The sequence below is a fragment of the Eleginops maclovinus genome, chromosome 15, assembly GCF_036324505.1.
Source record: "Eleginops maclovinus isolate JMC-PN-2008 ecotype Puerto Natales chromosome 15, JC_Emac_rtc_rv5, whole genome shotgun sequence".
NCBI lineage: Eukaryota > Metazoa > Chordata > Actinopteri > Perciformes > Eleginopidae > Eleginops > Eleginops maclovinus.
Genome location: NC_086363.1, coordinates 18,443,607 through 18,464,634, shown reverse-complemented (window position 1 = coordinate 18,464,634; position 21,028 = coordinate 18,443,607). Strand labels below are relative to the sequence as shown.

Sequence of the window (21,028 nt, the reverse complement as noted above, 5' to 3'; positions counted from 1 at the left end):
TTCCAGCAGTTTTACCACAAATGTGAACGAGCAGTGTTGACAGTCAGGAAACAAGGACATACATGTTTAAATCGTCTGGGTAAACATTTTTAAACCTGTAGCGATAATGTTAAAGATGATGTCGGAATCAGAACGGTTCATCATACAGATGTTACCAGCTGGGGAGAAGGTAATCGTTAATCTGGTGTAATAGTCAGACGGGAGGGATATTTTTATGACGCTATTTCCACGTATGCTAGCCAAAACATGAGCAATATGAAGGATACACCGACCGTCCGTCAACAGAGCTCGGAGAATAACTCCGTCAGCAGTAGTGAATGGGATATGGCAAATGATGTGTTCGTGACCGGCTACGACGACAATCCGATGGGAGATGGTGTTGCTGTGGAAAGGGATCCAGAGCAGCCCGGTCTGGACCGACACCTGCCGCTGCTGTCCCCGGATGGCTTGATGCTGGGCCTGGCCGGGGAGCAGTACCCAGGCTCGTCGTATCTGGACCCAAACTACACGGAAAGTGATGGGAATGTGACAACCAAAAAGCGCATACGGTCCAACAGCTCCAGGCACCGCGGCGAGGTGGTGACGGAGCTGGGACCGGAGGAGGTCCGCTGGTTCTACAAAGAGGACAAGCGGACGTGGAAGCCATTCGTCGGACACGACTCTTTAAAAATTGAGGTTGTCCATCGGAATAGTGAGCAGAACCCAGACAAGGTCAAACGCCCCGTGGAACCCCCCGAGGCCGAGGGGAAGGAGGCAGCCCAGTCGGAGAGCGGGGCTGGGGACGGTGTCCGGACGGAGCCGGCGGCACAGGGCGGCGGAGGGCAGCGGCTCTCCGGGTCAGACGAAATGAGGGACCCGGACGACATCATCATCATCAGCGCGGAGGCAGTGTGTGTCAGAGGGGGGCTCTATGAAGTGGACATCAAGGAGAAGGAATGCTACCCCGTTTACTGGAACCGTAAGCATGCCAATGAATTATGAAGTTGTTCATATGTACTGATACTGCTACCAGTCTTTAGGCTACTGTCTGTACTGTCTGTACTGGACTGTAGGCTGCTGTCAGAGGTGGGGGAAGTAGGGTACTCATATCTTTTACTTCAGTAGCCTAAAAGTAGAAGTAGCACTGTGAATACTCTGTTACTAGTTAAATCCTGTTTCAAATTGTTATTCAAGTAAAAGTACAACGGTATTGCTATCTAAATATACTTTAAAGAAGAAAGAGTTAAAGTAGGTATTATGCAGATTGGCCCATTTCAGAATCATATATCATATGTTTTGATTTGATGCATTAAGGTGTTTGTAAAGCTGGGTGGAGTGAAAGTGGATCTACTATTAATTACTTTATTTGCTGCTGGATAGCATGTGAAATTGCTACAACTGCTAAATACAATCTAAACAAAGCTGTTTCATCTACTATTTCTGCCATGACTGCAACCTCTAATTGTAATTGTTAAGATAAGACAATGAGTCAATTCATCAGTTAGGCTACTTGTATAACAGTCATAGTCAATTTAGTTTACAATGATAAAAAACACAGAACATTCTTACATTAGACAATGTGCAGCATTTATGTTTTAATGTTTCTGCTTCATAGTGACTTAAACAATACAATGAAGTATTGCAATTGTTTTTGTAGCTGATAGGTTAATTAAATTCAATTTCAGTCCTAAACCTACCATACAAATATGATTGCTATTGTTCACTTTTTTATTTAGCACAGCCAAACAGCCTTGCAAAATTGTTTCAATATCATTATTTGTATTTCTGTTGCTACTGTTACTGCCACTTTTTAAACAGTACAACTAGTGATACCATTAATAATAACAGTGGTCATGCAGTGGAACAGTCTCAACAGAGTAAAAATATACACTGAAAATGTTAACTTTAATGAAATGTTTTATGTCAACAAATGTAACACACCTGCATTAGGTTAGTTAAAAGCAATAATGTTGAACTTTAACTTTTTTTATTATTTAATAATTAACTACCTGATATTATTGCTTTTAACTCACCTAATACAATTATGTGAAATCTGTTGACATAATACATGTAATGTATATTATTATCATATCAGTAGGACACAACTTTCTATCTTTCTCTGGTTCATTTAACATCTCTTTAATCCCCCTCTTTCATAAAAAGCACTGTATGTGTCTTCTGTACTTTTTTAAAGGTAAGTGAGAAAATAAAGCAAGCCTTAAAAAAACTGTTAAATAGTGAAGCAAACATGATGTGGTGTCCCTCAGAGCAAGACCGTATTCCTGTGATGAGGGGGCAGTGGTTCATCGACGGGACGTGGCTTCCGCTGGAGGAGGACGAGAGTGACCTCATCGAGATCGAGCACCTGGCCCGTTTCCGAGGGCAACAAATGAGGGACACCTACGAGATGGAGGTGGTGGACACCACAGTGGACATCAAGGATGGTGAGGAAGACGTAGAAAGATATGGATACGTAACAAGTCAGGTGATGTTATTTTAGCTGATTCCAGCTCAACCAATAGGAAGCTCACCTGGGAGAAAAGTTGGTTGGGAGGGTAACTTAAAAATGTAATTCGTTACAATAACTATTTAAATGTCATTAAATGTAATCAGTCATGTAATCTGAGTATAAAAATATAAACATTATGTAACCTGATTACTTTTTGTTACTTTTGGATGACCTAAATATCAAATGAAATGCAAATAAAAACAAGAGAAAGTAAATAACAATAAGATGTTTTTTTACTTAAATGTTTGTGACAATGTAACCTAAGAGAAGAACAAACCATGATATTTCATATCAGACATGTAGTAACAGTAATAGTTTACAAATGCTGTTTAAGACATTCATCAAAAGCATAGAGTGTATGCTCTAATAAATCAGGTACCTAATGCACTGAACAAACTGAAATGTTGACTTTAATTAAATGTATTATGTCCACACATTTCACATAACTGTATTAGATTAGTTTAAATCAATAATGTTAAGTTGAACCTAATATTTTTTATTTTAACTTAACATTATTGCTTTTAACTAATGATATATTCAATTCAAGTCAACGTTTCCATTTTTTCATTGTGCAATGAAAAAAAAAAGAATTTAAAATAAAGAAAAATTAAAGTATATTAAATATAAACCATGAAGAAAATTAATTCATTACGTCTACCGATTATACATCAATCTTTTTTCAAAATGTATTGTAACAATGAGTCCTGCTAGTAGTTTCTATTTTTATTTATTTAACAGTAATCCCATTACTTATTTATTTAATGTAATTGTAATCAAGTACTTATTGTTGTATCCTGATTACATAATCTCGTTACATGTAATGTAAGTAATCCCTTACTCCCCAAGCCTGATTGTCAATGACAATGTAGAGTGTGTGTGTGGGTATGTGTGACAGTTTTTCACACACACACACACACACACACACACACACACACACACACACACACACACACACACACACACACACACATACACACACACACACACACACACACACACACACACACACACACACACACACACACACACACACACACACACACATTCTACACACTCTCATAAGGAACGGTAAATTAATGCTGGGTAAAGTGTGTCACTGGCTGTTAATTACTGTGCGACTGTCTCCCAGCCATCCACAGCCGGAAGCTGAGCAGGAGTCACGTGGACTGGCACAGCGTGGACGAGGTGTATCTGTACAGCGATGCCACCACTTCCAAGATCGCTCGCACCGTCACACAGAAACTGGGCTTCTCTAAAGGTGTGTGTGTCAGCGGTGTGTCCCATATGGGGTCAGGATAGTGTCAAAATAAATAATTACACACAGAAGGATTCACAAATGTAATGTTATGATCCCATGATCAACTGTACAGGGATTACTTGCTGAAATATCTGTTTTTTGCCCTATTTTGAAACACAATATCCCTATTGTGTTTGCATGGCTACAGAAAATGATTATTCAAATAATATTCTCGGTTACACAGAGCAGTGCATACCTAGATTTACGCAGTTCATTGCACTCTGAAGAAGTTAGCAAAGATGCTGCATTAACATCAGTAAGATTATAAGTAGACGGTTGAACCCTAAAAACCCATGAACAAATTCATTAAAGTGTGACTACAATTTGTAGGTCACAGAACTGACTCAGATATAGGCTCAGTTTTGGGACCTGGCTCTGGTACAAGTCTCTGCAGGGACCGACTATGGAGTGTGCACTGTGTTAGGGTCACTGAACAGGTGCCAGACATTAACCTAAATTAAACACAGGCACACCTTTGGAAAAACATCACTTCAGTTACTAATGTTCCCTCTCATGTCTTCAGCCTCCAGCAGCGGGACTCGTCTCCATCGCGGATATGTGGAGGAGGCGGCGCCTGAGGACACCCCACCTGAAACCACCCACATCGTCTTTGTGGTGCATGGCATCGGCCAAAAGATGGACCAGGGCCGCATCATCAGAAACACCAGCATGTGAGAGATCCAGAAATTCACATTAGAAGCACAGAGAATTGAAAAGGGAATCAGAATTATTCTTAAAGTAATTGTTTTGTCTTGGCTGGTGTGCAGGATGAGAGACGCTGCCAGGAAGATGGAGGAGAAGCACTTCTCTGATCGCACCACAGAGCATGTAGAGTTCCTTCCTGTGGAGTGGAGGTCAAAGCTGGCTCTAGATGGAGGTACACCTCGACTCACAACCATCCAAAACAAAAGCTGTCTTTACACAGGAACTCTGAGGTGGCGTGGGTTAATGGTTGTTCTGTCTTACATGTGTAAAAATGACAGGAAGCTTAGTTGTATTATTGAATACAGAACTGGGACTGATTCACTATTCAGTTAATACAACCAATGCGAATAGACCATGTGGCATAGTAAAAATGTCAATATTTGTTACACGCTATTGGATGTCGGAAACATACAAAGAACGGTTATTGCTGATCGCTGGGCATAAACAGGGATACGCCATGAGAGCTGAGAGGAAACAATTTGAGTAAAGTGAAAACAGGGGAATTTATAAATATTTAAATATGCAATGTGGAAGGAAAGGCTCAAGGAATTCAACCAACAGTGGGGATAAAAAGCCATATTGACCTTAATGGAACTCAAAACAGTTAACTTGGATTATTAAATATAAAAGGGGTTTATCCTCTTAGGGGCATGAGCAACAAAACGTATAGTTAGATTATTATATATTTATCCAGCAGTGGCTCAGTCAGTAGGGGCTTGGACTGGGAATCGTAGGGTCGCCGGTTCAAGTCCCCGAACAGACTTGAAAAATGGAAAGTGGACTGCTACTTGGAGAGGTCCCAGTTCACCTCCTAGGCCCTGCTGTGGTGCCCTTGAGCAAGGCACCGGACACCTCCAATCCCCCCCCTCCCCATTGCTCCCCGGGCGCTGCACGATAGCTGCCCACTGCTCCTAGTACTAGGATGGGTTAAATGCAGAGGACTAATTTCACTGTGTGTGCTCTGCTGTGTGCATGTATGTGACTAATAAAGAGGGTTTCATCCTCCGATTCTATCTTCTATCTTCTATTTAGGTTTTTTTGTGGCCTTTGGATATCCCTGAGACAGAAGATCACCAAAAAACATACACATATGTATCCTCTGGGGATCATGATTATCCAATTTCAATTCTTGGACAAAAATGTTGAAGAAGCAGACATTCTGACTGAACAGATGTTATACGGATTGAAATTTGTGACTATTAAAGCTCAATTTCAAATTTCATAGTCAGTAGTTATCAATATTTTGACCAATATGCTGGACAGATGTACTTTTGACTTGGTCAAACATTAAAATGTATGTTTTGAAACAGTCATAACATTGTTTTCAATACAATATGAACCAGTATTATAACAGTTGTCTTTGTATGTTCTCCCTGCAGACAGGGTGGACTCCATCACCCCAGACAAGGTGCGAGGCCTCAGAGACATGCTGAACAGCAGCGCCATGGACATCATGTACTACACCAGCCCGCTGTACAGAGACGAGGTGAGACCGAGACCATCCTACAGCTTCTCAGTTCCCTATAGTGAACACTGTCTGAAGTTGAGCCTCATTCCGTCCCCTCACAGCTGTGGTGCTGCACTTTGAACTAAATCCACTGAGCCCGCATTAACTAAATCCTGGTTAAACTGTTTTAATCCAGCTCTAAATGATAGTCTACTTCCTGACTGTGAAAGAATACATGACCAAAACCCTTAAGCATCAATCAAATCTATTCGTATCTTACTGAGACATGTTTCAGGAATGAGTCTTCAACCTGGAAATGAGTCAGCATTTGTTTACATGTTTGGTTAGACGCCTGAAATAAGGTCTGTTGTGAACACAAGCTTAAAGGGGAGATATTCTGCTAATTTTCAGGTTCATATTGCATATATAGTCTCTCCATGCTTTAATGTTCAAAAAGCTCTTTATTCTCTCATACTGCCTGTGCTGCAGCACCTCTTTTCACCCTCTGTCTGAAACCAGAGCCCAGTCTGCTCTGATTGGTTAGCTGGCTGCTCTGTTGTGATTGGGCAACAGCTCAAAGTGGGCCTTTAGAGACCATTGATATGCACAAAAACCTATATTACACTCTATAGGAAAGGGAAACCCCCAAAACCGGGCCCCTTGAAAAGATTTTCATGTTTTGTTCTACGAAATAAAATACATCAGTATATACCCAACTCATGAATGTCTGAAGCTTTTATGCGTCTTATAAATGGAGGTTGCCAACAAGTGACTAATAGACTTATAAATGTCATCACGCCGAACATAAGCTGCCTTAAGCTTAGCAGTAGTGATGCATTACGTTAGCTTTCCCTTCAGGCAACTGCATTTTCCCTTAAAAAATCATAAAAGTTGTGTTAATATGTGGAGGTTATCCTGCTGAACAAAATGTGTAAGTATCATAAATGTGTGTTTGCTACAGATCTGCAATTTTCAAAAATCCTATGGAAAAATACCATTGCTTTTTGTCCAGGTATCCCTTGAGCCCTAACTTTGGGGTTGGCCTACAAAATACGTCATCACTGTACCACTCTATATCTTCAAATGCCTTACCAGTGTGTGTGTGTGTGTCTGTGTGTGTGTAGATCACCAGGGGTTTGACTCTGGAGCTGAATCGTCTGTACTCGCTGTTCTGCATGCGGAATCCGGACTTTGAGAAAAACGGGAAGGTGTCGATAGTGTCGCACTCACTGGGCTGCGTAATCACCTTTGACATCATGACAGGCTGGGACCCCGTGCGCTTCCACCATCAAGAACTGCCAGACCCCGAAGAGGCGAAGGCCCGCTGGCCTAATGATGAGGAGCGCCACCTTCAGGAGCAGCTGAGACTCACACGCCTCAGGTACTGAACGGCTCATTCATCTCGAACAGCGAGGAAGTTGATTCCACATTTGTTTCTGCATAAAAGGTTCCTTAAACTGGCAAACTGTTCGTGAATTCTTTTCTATATTTGTATTTTGTATGAAGAGGTGTAGTGGCCGATTTAGGTTTCAAGGCAGCTGAGCCTACAAAGAGTTTTCGAGCTACGATTCGTGTTTCAAAGCGTACAAATACCTTATAAGAATACCACGTTGTCCCAGGTACGTCTTAAGGGTTTTATTTTTATATTATATAATTATAACTAAGATTATCAATTTAGTTTCAGTTTAATTTAAAGAAAATGCAACTGTCTCGCAAAACATAAATATTTACAATAAATAATACTAGCCTAAATTACAAGATGTATTATACACACTTTTTCCCACAGAAGTTCAGAATTCAATCGATATTCCCACTCAACTTTTGCATGTCACACTATCAATGGAGGACTGTTTTGTGTTGCAGAAAATAAGAATGATTTATAGCCTGTGGTGAATTAAACATTTATGAATTCTGTCTCACTTCAATGACAGATTTACCCTAACACTCCTCTCTATGATATTATACAAAACAGCTTCCTTTTATGAGAGTAGAGCCAGTAGAGGGCTGCGGGAATTCGCTAGTATTTTAGCACTTCAAGTCAACGCTTTTGATTTTTTTTTGTAAACACCTACTTGTGTAAGGCAGAAGCTTTTTACATGTCTCCAAAATGGTGGTTGCTTAATGCCAAATGAGACTTCTCATCCTCATCCACCAAACACGAGTCTGCCTTTAACATAGCAGTGGTGGCCCCGGCTGTGAACTGGCTCGGGCACCTGCACCGTACACCGGCGACCCGGGTTCGATTCCCGACCCGTGGTCCTTTCCGGATCCCACCCCGACTCTCTCTCCCACTTTCCTGTCACTCTCCACTGTCCTATACGAATAAAGGAACAAAGCCCCCAAAAAATAACTTAAAGAAAAAAACAAAAAACATTGCAGTGGTGACAATAGGTGATGTGACAATCATGTAGTTGGTTTATAGCCTAAGGTTAGTTTTTTACCTCTTGCCGTTGGATTTACGCTTAAAAAATCATAAGATTTGTGTTAATATGTGGAGATTATCCTGCTTAAAAAATGTGTGGGTGTAATAAAAGTGTTTTGAACAAATATCTTAATGTGTCCTTGCAATGCTCTGTGTCAGCCAACAAAAGTACATCATCACTGTACCACCCTAATGAGGAAGACACTGAATGCTACATTTCTTCTTCAGTGAGGGGTACAGGAAACTTTAGCATGTTTATTTCAAATCTATAATTTGTAAACATGTGGATCATACCTCTTATAATCCTATTTCTAGTGTTGGGAAGTTGAGTTTCCTACTTTGGTGTGTTCATTAGCTTTAAGTCATTATGTGGAAACAATACAAATACAAAGACACTGCAGAAAAGATGCCCTAGAATAAGGATTAAGGAAAGTTCAGACACCCTACTATACGATCATTAATCTCTGTATACTAATCTCTGCGTCTATCATCCCAGGTTGAGAGACTTAGAGGATCAGTTCCAGGGTCTGCGGACCTCGTCTTGTGCTGTGCCAGCCTTGAAATTCAAGGTAAATACTTTAAGTTCATATATTTGAGGACTTCTGTTCCTTTTTTTTGTAAAGTATATATTTCTGCATACATCAGAAATACATTCATGTAACCTATTTTGTTGTGAATTCTTATTTCCATTATAAACAATTGCTGCTACTATACGTAAATGTTTTAGTCCTTCTGTGTGCGTTGTTGACACTTTACTGACTCCATACAACCCTCTGATTCATACTGCACTGAAAAAACTGAATGTTGACTTCACATAATGGTATTAGGTTAGTTGAAAGCAATGATATTACGTTTCAATAAAAAATACCAGGTTTAACTTAATATTATTGCTTTCAACTAACCTAATACAGTAGTATGACATTTGTTGACGAAATACATTTAATTAAAGTCAGTGTTTAAGTGTTCAACCCCTCAAATTCAAACAAATAAAAACCTACTAGTTATTAAAATACTCTACAGCCACAGTGCATTGGAACTGGTCAATGTGTCTCTTTATCTCTAATTGAATTTGGCCTGTTCTCTGTGTCGTAGGTTGAAAACTTCTTCTGCATGGGCTCTCCTCTGGCTGTGTTCTTGGCATTGCGGGGGATCCGGCCTGGAAACAGCTGTGTGCAGGACCACATTCTCCCCTCATCCATCTGCAAACGCCTCTTCAACATATTCCATCCCACAGACCCTGTGGTGAGCACACCCACAACTGAGTGTCACTGTCCCGTCTTTTATGATCAGCTGATGTTTATTGATGACAACTGGTTAACTATTGCTGGTGTTGCTATTAGACTACACACAAAAAAATCAATGTGACCTAGATTAAAAAAAAGGCAGTTACATTCAATTAAATGCAGAAACTCTTGTCTGCTCTAACATGTGTATGTGTTTGTTTCAGGCGTATAGACTGGAGCCTCTCATCTTAAAGCACTACAGTAACATTGCACCTGTTCAAATCCACTGGTGAGACAACCGGTATAACATGCTGGTTATTAATGAATCCTCCTGTAAATGTTACAAAAGATCTTCTAAAATGCAGCCCATTTTCTTCTGTGCTTGTCTCCTTCTCGTGATGTGGTCACAACTCAGGTACAACACCACCAGCCCGACCCGGTACGATCAGGTCCGGCCCACGCTGCTCAACCCCCCTAAGGAGACGACATCAGTGTCGGACTCAGAGAGCATCCCCAGCCCCTGCACCTCGCCGCCACAGGCCCGGCGGCACTACGGAGAGTCCATCACCAGCCTGGGCAAGGCCAGCATCATGGGTAAGCACCGGTACTGTAATCAGATTACACTTTTCTGTAATGCAGTAATGTAACTCCTTACGGTTGGTTCAGCAGTAATTACGTTTCAGTTACTAAGCACAAAATGATGATACATTAAGGTCTTAGACTATCTTTGTAACAGGAGGACAGTAAAATAAATCAAACGTCCCTTTTCGATGTGCTACACTCGAAAAAATGTCAGAGTCTCATAGCGGAGATAAACAGGCTTGTCGCAGCGTACATTGTGGAGGCAATGTTGCCAGTTTCCACGGTGCAAACTACCCCACAAATAATCTGAAATAAGCACTTATTAAGATCAATGTAGATGGTGAAATAGCGATATTACAATGTGCCTAAGGCCACCAACTTTGAGCTTTTACTGACATTTTTTTTCTCAAGCTTTTTCCTTATTCCCTTGACAGTTTCATACCCTTGTGGAAAGCCCTGAATGCATGTGGAAACTCACTGTCTGCCGGATCTGTGTTGAGGGAAACAGGAGCTGCTTGCACTGCTAATATTGTAGCAAGGCAAGCAGTTGACAGTTAGCGGGGGCCAAACCGATCAATAGAAGCAATTAAATCTGGTCTCCTGTACTGACAGTGGGAGGTCACTTTTCCTTTATGCTTCAGACGGTGGAGTGGAGACTTAAAGCACATAAACGACTGACATTTTAAATCATTCAGTAAATATATTTATTTTTATTAACAGTGGGTATGTCCAATTTATTGAGCTCCTTTTCCACATAACAGACACATATGTAAGGACAAGTCAGAAAAAACACTTAATTCACGAGAACTATTCTGTGTCATCAATTTTCTAACCTTATATCCTTTAATTTAATAGAACAACATTATTTTTTTACCGAAAATGTTATATCATTTGAATGTTGTAGTTTGTCAAACTTGAGCCAATAAAAAAAAGATATACAGTGGGGCAAAAAAGTATTTAGTCAGCCACCAATTGTGCAAGTTCTCCCATTTAAAAAGATGAGAGAGGCCTGTAATTTTTATCATAGGTATACCTCAACTATGAGAGACAGAATGAGAAGAAAATCAGAAAATCACATTGTAGGATTTTTAAAGAATTTATTTTCAAATGATTGTGGAAAATAAGTATTTGGTCAATAACAAAAGTTCATCTCAATACTTTGTTATATACCCTTTGTTGGCAATGACAGAGGTCAAACGTTTTCTGTAAGTCTTCACAAGGTTTTCACACACTGTTGCTGGTATTTTGGCCCATTCCTCCATGCAGATCTCCTCTAAAGCAGTGATGTTTTGGGGCTGTCGCTGGGCAACACAGACTTTCAACTCCCTCCAAAGATTTTCTATGGGGTTGAGATCTGGAGACTGGCTAGGCCACTCCAGGACCTTGAAATGCTTCTTACGAAGCCACTCCTTCGCTGCCCTGGCGGTGTGTTTGGGATCATTGTCATGCTGAAAGACCCAGCCACGCTTCATCTTCAGTGCCCCTGCTGATGGAAGGAGGTTTTCACTCAAAATCTCACGATACATGGCCCCATTCATTCTTTCCTTTACACGGATCAGTCGTCCTGGTCCCTTTGCAGAAAAACAGCCCCAAAGCATGATGTTTCCACCCCCATGCTTCACAGTAGGTATGGTGTTCTTTGGATGCAACTCTGCATTCTTTCTCCTCCAAACACGACGAGTTGAGTTTTTACCAAAAAGTTCTATTTTGGTTCCATCTGACCATATGACATTCTCCCAATCCTCTTCTGGATCATCCAAATGCCCTCTAGCAAACTTCAGACGGGCCTGGACATGTACTGGCTTAAGCAGGGGGACACGTCTGGAACTGCAGGATTGAAGTCCCTGGCGGCGTAGTGTGTTACTGATGGTAGCCTCTGTTACTTTGGTCCCAGCTCTCTGCAGGTCATTCACTAGGTCCCCCGTGTGGTTCTGGGATTTTTGCTCACCGTTCTTGTGATCATTTTGACCCCACGGGGTGAGGTCTTGCGTGGAGCCCCAGATCGAGGGAGATTAGCAGTGGTCTTGTATGTCTTCCATTTTCTAATAATTGCTCCCACAGTTGATTTCTTCACACCAAGCTGCTTACCTATTGCACATTCAGTTTTCCCAGCCTGGTGCAGGTCTACAATTTTGTCTCTGGTCTCCTTTGACAGCTCTTTGGTCTTGGCCATAGTGGAGTTTGGAGTATGACTGTTTGAGGTTGTGGACAGGTGTCTTTTATACTGATAATGAGTTCAAAAAGGTGCCATTAATACAGGTAACGAGTGGAGGACAGAGGAGCCTCTTAAAGAAGAATTTACAGGTCTGTGAGAGCCAGAAATCTTGCTTGTTTGTAGGTGACCAAATACTTATTTTACCGAGGAATTTACCAATTAATTCATTAAAAATCAGACAATGTGATTTCCTGGATTGTTTCCCCCATTCTGTCTCTCATAGTTGAAGTGTACCTATGATGAAAATTACAGGCCTCTCTCATCTTTTTAAATGGGAGAACTTGCACAATTGGTGGCTGACTAAATACTTTTTTGCCCCACTGTAAATACTGCGTAACAAGTAAGTATGAGTTCTTTAAATAAAAGAACTACAAATGCCAGTAAAAATACATAAAATGGAATTCATTAGTAAAGTGCATATATGTTCAAATAGTACTTAAATAGAATACTTGAGTAAATGTCCTTTTTTTACAGTAAACCAATGCAAAGAGGGTACAGGTACTGACATGACAAAATGCAGTTCAGCATCCAAACATAGACGCTAAAAAGAAACATGTTTCTATACGTGTAGGCATGCTTATTTAACTCTTAACAAGTTTTACTATCTTGGTGCTGAAAACCTCGGAAATGAGTCAGCAGTTTCCACTTCCAGTTCCCTCGCCTCAAAGTTAACGTTTTTAAAAGTGTTTATGTTTGGTATAACACAAACTTAGGAGTCTTTCACGCTTTGTTCTCTGTCATAAAATATGTCACTTGTAAATGTCCAGAGCTTCTATGTGTCATAAAAAACGACCCTTACTAACAAGTGACTTAACAAGACTACTAAATGTCATCATTTAGCCACCTTTAGCTTAGCAGTGGTCAAGCGAAGCCATACATGACCCTCGCGCAGTTCCTTTATAGGCTTACGTTAGTATGTTACCTTTCCCTATTGTATTTGTCACAACATTGGATGTTAATATGTGGAGAATATCCTGAATGTCAAAGTATCCAAAAAGTTTCCTTGCCACACATTTTTTTATTTAATATTCAAAAGTCAAACGGAAAGATCCCAGTGTATTTTTGTCAAGGTAGTCCTTGTGATGCTAACTTCCAGGTCAACACACTACATAATGTCATCACTGCTCCACTTTATTTATAACCTTAATAGTGAATTCTATGCCCCTCAGGTGCTGCCAGTATTGGAAAGGGAATCGGAGGAATCCTGTTTTCCCGATTTTCCCGTTCTAGTGGCCAGGTGGGCGGAGTGGAGGAGGAGCCGTTATATTCTGAGGGCGGAGCCTCTGAAGTTGAAACCGTGGCAGCAGGAGAGGAAGGAGTAACAGTCGCAGAAATCGAGGAGAAGGACAAAGACATAGAGGAGGAGAGGACGGAAGTGGAGCCCATCATGTCCCAGTCCATCTCAGTGGTCATGGACAGCACCTCGTGTAAGTAGCTACTAACTCACCTGCTACCAGAGGGTAATGTAACGAAACCTAAGTAAAACTTTGAGGTACTTGTACTTTACTTGAGTATTTTAAATATTTTGATACTAGTTACTTTTCAGGTTTAGATACTTGATATACCATTTAAATCAATTCATTATTATAGGTTATTATACTTAGCTATATAGTTGGAGATAAAGTTATTCAAATAAGCCCCATGTTTACCAAGTGCATCATTGCAGTGATGAACACTTTAAATCACCAATATTAATACTGCATTATTTTAATTATATGGTGCTCAAATGGGCCATTTTGCATAACAAGTACTTTCACTTTTGGTACTTAAAGTATTTTAGTGCTAATACGTTTGTACTTTTACTGAAGTAAAATGTTGAATGCAGGACGTTAACTTGTTACTGAGTATTTCTCCACTATCATATTGCAACTGTTACTTGGGAATCATTTGAGTACTTCTTCCACCTTTTGCCTGCAGCTGGATGTCAGAGTCAAAGTCAAAAACCCATAAAATGAATGTTTCCTGTATTCATTGTTCAAGATTCATGATTGAGATCATTGCCATTTCTTTTTGGGTATTTGCACATATAAGAAACAAAATGCTGTTGACAAAAAAAGAAAGGATACAACTTAGTTTGAAAATTCCCTTAAATTGCTACAAACAACAAGCAACACAGTGAGCAGCACAGCACAAGTGCTTCTTTCAGTTAAATATTGACAATAAGTGTATCTCAACGGAGAAAAATAGCACTGATCAGTTCAGTAGGGGGTCGGATGTCAGTGGGGATGCACAGTGTGTTGATGACCCTGGCTGCCTGTGGTTAAAAGTTAATTAGCATTCTGCTGGGTTTGCCACGTATGCTTCCCAGACTGCAGGAGGGAACAGACTGTGGGAACAGTGTGGGGATCCTTGATGATATTTGAGGCTCTGTGAATATAGTGTTGATGGTGAATCTCCAGCAGGAAGGGAAGGGGTGCACCATCGGTCTTGTGCGGTGTCTTTACCATCCTGTGTAATCTGGTGCCTTTCAGGAACCAACCCATGTAGGGGAGCTATAGGTCAGAAATCCTTCAATGGCGGAAGTTGGTGTGCACTGGCGCGGGGAGTCTTACCCTTTAAAGTCTCCAGAGGAGTGGTTGTGCCTTTTTATCATTGGCCAAACAGTTGGTGGTGGGGTTCAAGCATGGATGTATAATAAGAACTGGATACAGCATTGGAGGCGGGACCTCGTTCATTCCTATGAGAGCTGCTCATTGGTGCATGAAGACAAAGTGGCCTGAGATTCTCGAGAGCAAAACGTCACAAATTACCCATCATGCCTGGCTGCGGAGAGCAAACAGCATGCGCTGGTGATTTTCCCCTTAAGCCCTGCCCCCAATTTCCCGCTCTCGGTTCAGTAGCAGAAATGGAGAGAGAAAATAAATCTGGATTCAGCTTTTAGCACATTTTACAACTTTAAGGACCTAATGATTTCAATAAGGGCTACAACAGTGTTCATACTGGGTAATTTATTTAGTTAAAAAAACCTAACAATTTACAGACGTCTCTTTCCCACTGTAAGTCAATGGGAAAAAGTATTTCTGGGCCGGGTGACATCAGACTGGACTGATACAGAAGATGTAGTACCCGGAGTTTGGCCACTACGAATATTTTCCTCAAAGTCCGGAGCACTTCCTGGGGGCTTGGGTTCAAGTTTTCAGTAAGGTGCACTGCCAGGAAGTTGATATGACTGACTCTCTTCACAGCTACACCATCAATATTCAAATTATGCTTCAATATTATCAAAGTTTCTGCTTTTGTAGAGGCAACTTTACTGAATATCCTCCGTTGTTTGTTCAAGCGTTAGACCGTGAACATATCAGTTACACTGTACATTTCAACATTACAATGGAGAGAAATACTGACTTATTATGGTTACAATGATTACTCCAGGCAATACTACTGATGTCCACCAGGTTCAAGATATCCCCAAGGAACATTTCCTTGTGTAGCTGGACACTAATCCGTCTTCTCCTCTGTTTCAGTGGAACTGGAGAGACGCATCGACTTCGAGCTGCGGGAGGGCTTGGTGGAGAGCCGCTATTGGTCGGCGGTGACTTCACACACAGCCTATTGGTGCTCTTATGACGTGGCGCTGTTCCTCCTCACCTTCATGTACAGACCACAGGAGCCTGTGGAACCTGCAGAGGACAGCCCAGAGACCTCGTAGCATGCCAACTGACACATGGAGCCATGACGGGTGGGGTCACTTCACTTGCTATTCACCCCCTTTTTGAATATAAACTGAAAGCCCAGTTTATTGAACATAAAATAAAAAAAATGAGGTCTCTACATCTTCATTTTTCAAAATTCTAAATCAGAATTCTCAGCTTGATTTTTGTGAAATGTACAAATTTATAAATAACACATTATTTAATATATTGTATGATTTTGAAATGTGAAATACTCGAGGAGTTATTATGTTTACATGTAATTTCATCAAACAATAATCAATTATCAATTAGTTGATTTGACTGGAAAGGGGTTTGAAAAACAAGATTAAATCTAAAGCCCTGCTAGCGATTCCACACTACAGTTTAGCCATTTTTTTTACAGCTCTAGTTTTATTTTAATGGTGGTTGTAATAAGTTTTAAACTTTCCAAAATCGTTTTATTTTTTTATTCGCCAACATCATGCCAACACATTTCAGTTTACTTTTTTTTTTTTTTTAAGCAGCATTTCTTGACTTCCATAAGAGCTAGCAATGCCATCTAAAATGACTGAACCTCAATGTGACCTTTGCTACGGACTGAGCACACTCTCCTGTTTCCTGCTCTTCTCTCAACAACTGTTTCCTGAGCAGAGCACCCTGCAGTGATCAATTGTAATTACTCTTCCAATCACAAAGCTCTGTCGCTCCTTCACTGTGAATGTGATGCTGAACCTGTAGCCATAGAAAGCCCCAGTGCTTGATCCAGGTCTCACCCTGTGCTGCTGTGAAACGTGTTTTATATAATCTCATGCTTCAGATGAGAAAATAGAAACACACACAATGCACTACATGGACAAGGCTTCCTACAACCTGAATACTTTGCAGACAATCAAAAAAGGTCAGCATATAATGATTTTTGACCACTAGAGAGCAGAAAGACTTCTAAACAGACTCCTCAGCAGAGCCAGTATGAGCAGCATGTTAGCGTAGCAGCAGTAGCTTCAGATGTGTCTAACAGGATGCATTCAGGCACAGCATTGATTGTAGCTCCCCTGCTTTTTTGACACTGCTCAACACACCATCACTGTAGCTACATACATCAAATAGAAAATACTTAAGCTCTGTTTTGTAATATGCAATGCTAAGCTAAAAAGTTGCTACCTTCAGTATGTATCAATTTACATGCACTCTGTAACCAGGTTACAATTTAGACTTATTACATGCTAGATTTCTCCTGCAGAATGCCAATTTCTCTGCCATGCTAAGGCAAAACTAGGTATATAATCAGCTTTTTACGTATACAGTTCACATGAGTTCAGATAAGAAGGTGTCAATGTGATAGCAGAGCAGCTGGACGAAAGGAGAAATCATAAGTTGAGATGCATCCTTGTATTTAAATTCAATCTAAAGTCCGATGGTAAAGGAAATTAACCAAGGGTTTTATTTATTGTTATTGAGTTTCAAACACCCTTGGTGACTTGCTGAAACGTTGTCTTTAATTACATTTTTTATGTCAACAACTTTCAAATAACTGTATAAGGTTAGTAGAAAGCAATAATATAAATCAGAACCTAATATGTTCATTAGGTTTCAACTAACCCAATACAGTTATGTGAAATCTGTTGGCTTAATATATTCAATTAAAGTCAGTTTCTTCGGTGTTGGCATACCAAGATATGCCGTACAATCAGAACAATTATATTATCACACCTCACATTATTTGTGGGTATCAGTTTGGATAGAATGTTTTCCGAACACCCAAATTGTTCCTTTCTGTAACCAAGTTTCTTGAGTGCATGTAAACATACTAAACGGCACTGTAGGTTGTGGCTTTATGAGCAGAGGAAGACTACATGGAAGAAAATTGACATTATGTTATTGTAGCAATGAGTTGCTGCATGAAGAGTCGCTTCAGGAAGGGATCGCTTCATGGCATGTATGCACAGGAGGAACTACTACAGAGAAAACATCTAAACCTATCTTTGTCAACTTTAATCCACTCTTGTATCGTCATGTTTACATAGAACTGTTGTTTCTGTCAGGAATTAAGGACACACACTGATATTTTGCGGATAAAAAGGCCAAATATTCTTGAGTTGCCAACAGAATCTCAGATTATGGCATAACTGTCATCTCAGTCCAGTGTTTAACACATACCAAGAGACTGAAATACTGCACATGATTTGACTTTTTGCTGTATTTTATTTAGAGGTATCGTACCAAAGGATCACTCATTTGTCACACAGGTAGTTGAATATTGCTTGTTAATAATAAGATGTGATTACTGTGACCCAGGATGGATATCGATGAAGAAAAAGTTACATCTGAGAATATTTTTTCACCTTCATGTATTTATCTTTATCTTTTTGAATGTTTTTTAAGGAAGTTAATACACACTTACAAACTAAGCATGTTATGGATATGTGCCATGTACATAGATTCTCTCGCTTAACTTCCTTTCATAAGTCATGACCAGCATGCAAACCAACATTAAGATCCTGCTGATTCTACAGAGAAGTTTTATTTCATTTTTTAAATTAGAAAAATGGAAAACACTCATATGAAGCCTACCACTGTATATGTGTACCATTTTGTGTATTGCTTTGTTTTAATTTCATGTTTACAGTGCTGTTTTTCTTTTGGATTTTCTCATATTTTATGTTTGTATGTGTATTGTTTACATTTCCAACTATGCCCTCTGGCCTCCAACTGCCCCTACAGTTAAGTAAACGTGTCCAAAGTCTGTTCTAATGGTCACCCATACGAACAAAAAGGATCTCAGAAGCTTAATTGGGCATTTAACTCCAACTGTCATTCCTTTGAATTATGTTCATATGCAACGGTTATGCATTAGCATTTCAGTTCTTGGGGGAATGTATTGCTAACTGGGCAGTTGAAGACCCAGGCAACACTTGAAAAAAGGTTTATTAAACGTAAATGACGGCGTCACGGGAGGTTATTTCCATCCAATGCATCTCAACCAATCCACTACAGAGTAAGTGGCTATTTATCCCTTTAAAATCTTTACTACATTTACATCAAAATCACCTAGCCTCTTTTGCCAAAAAACGCAGATTTAACTTGTGTATGTGCATCAATATGAAAATCAGGTAAGACGTTGTAAACCTCAACAATTTTTTGTCAAAACTGCTTAGAAATAATGGCATTACTTTTAGCATTAGCACTAAAACGTGTCATATGTACCAAATAAAAGCATAAAGACTCTCCCTAAATCCAAATGAATTATGCGTAATGTTGCTTATGACTGTCAATCATAGGGACTTGGTTGAATTATGGCTTGAGTTATTATGTCTTGCAGTCTGGAGTCTCTGCTGGTGTTTGGTTGGTGGCTGATGGTGTTTTTCCCATCTGCTCTAATGTCACTCTAAAGCCAAACAGCTTACCAACAAGACTCTTACCTTTATTTGTCCATGTTTAAATGTCTATTGTACATTTCATAGGATTTAGTGGATATCCATTTGGAGCATCTCAATCCACCATTACCTTTGCCATATGTTAGCACCGAAACACATGCTAGACCTTCCTTGTTATGAAGTGACAGCGGTGTGTCCTCCTGAGCACAGAGGTGGGGTTGTGATGCGTTCAAGCGTACTGTGGCTGGAGGTCATTCCGCTTCTTTAAGTTGAAAATAAAATAACTTCCTCTAGATAAATGTTTGAGCAGAAAAAGTTTCCAAATCACATTCAGTGATGTAGAAGATATACAATGTTTTTGGCGGCCAAGTTTATTCCCCATTCAGTGACTGTGATTGGACAAGGGACTGTTTACATTTCATGTTATTTATTTTTTAAGTGCCATTTTAAGGTGGGACTATCCAATTGTTACATAGCATATGAACTGTGCAATATTGGAACATCTTCACAGGACGGTCAAATTCCTTTATTGACTGAAATAAAGTGAAATGTCCTACTTTGCATATAGGGTAACTGTCATTCTGTTGTCATGGTCACCCTGTCTCGCTCGCTGTACTGTTCCTTCTCAGATGATATGGTGCTTTACCTTGATAGATCTTTGATTTTTCTTTAAATAAAGGAGAACTACACTCCCCCGTGCTCTCGGTTCATTCATTTAGTATGATCTCATCAGCTCCACACTGAATAAACTGAAACGTTGACTTTAATTAAATGTATTATGTCGACAAATTTCACATCACTGTATTAGGTTATTTAAAGGCAATAATATTAAGTTGAAGCTAATATTTCTTATTTAAACTAAATATTATTGCTTTCAACTAACCTTATACTGTAACGTGGACTCTGTTTCAAAAAAACATTTATTTAAAGTCAATGTTTCAGTTTTTCAGTGCAAGATCATGAAACACTTTCATTGTACTTCAGTCTGTTAGACAGGCTTTTCACAGTGAGTCGTGTTTATGAAACACCCCTGACTCAGCAATCTTCCTGATGTCTTATACTTGCCTTGCTCTTATTGTGAACATTACAAGTTGGGCAGGTTGTGTAACTACTTTACAATGCAATGGAATTATTCAATGTACATTTTACAACAAGATACACTATCATTTAGTGTATGTAGTAGTGAATGCGTGCGGATAATTGTATGAGTAGTTACCTGGGTGTAACTCAAGTTCTAACTCACCAATTTGTTATACAGTATACAATGAAAACAGTACTCTCGTCCCTTTTCATCTGAGCAATGTGCATCAGGGGGCAGCTGGACAAGCAGTTAGGGCTATGCACTCCTCATAAACTACTGTGTTATTGTGTTACCTTGGTTTAACTATTTCTGATTTATCAAATTGCACAAAAACACAAACAAATTTGCCAATCTACACTGAAAATTGAAATGTTGAACAAATTCCACATAGTTATATGAGGTTAGTTGAAAGCAATGCTATTACGTTTAAATACAAATATTAGGTTCAACTTAATATTATTGCATTCAGCTAACCTTTTGAGATTTTTAGGAAAAAGGAAAATGACTCTCCTTGCTTTGCTTTCGGGCCTGTGTATCCACCAACTACAGATCGGATCCAACC

At 39.8% G+C, this 21,028-nt stretch overlaps 1 protein-coding gene across 1 annotated transcript; it reads left to right on the top strand.

Annotated features, from left to right (window-relative positions):
* On the top strand, positions 1-20,031 carry ddhd1b (DDHD domain containing 1b). Its single transcript, XM_063902667.1, has 13 exons — positions 1-958; positions 2,247-2,423; positions 3,618-3,746; positions 4,309-4,456; positions 4,553-4,662; positions 5,870-5,976; positions 7,062-7,318; positions 8,856-8,928; positions 9,452-9,601; positions 9,807-9,871; positions 9,998-10,176; positions 13,549-13,806; positions 15,844-20,031. The coding sequence occupies exons 1-13, from the start codon at positions 247-249 to the stop codon at positions 16,026-16,028; spliced, it is 2,550 nt and encodes an 849-aa protein (XP_063758737.1). The 5' UTR covers positions 1-246; the 3' UTR covers positions 16,029-20,031.
* Positions 20,032-21,028: the final 997 nt, after the last annotated feature.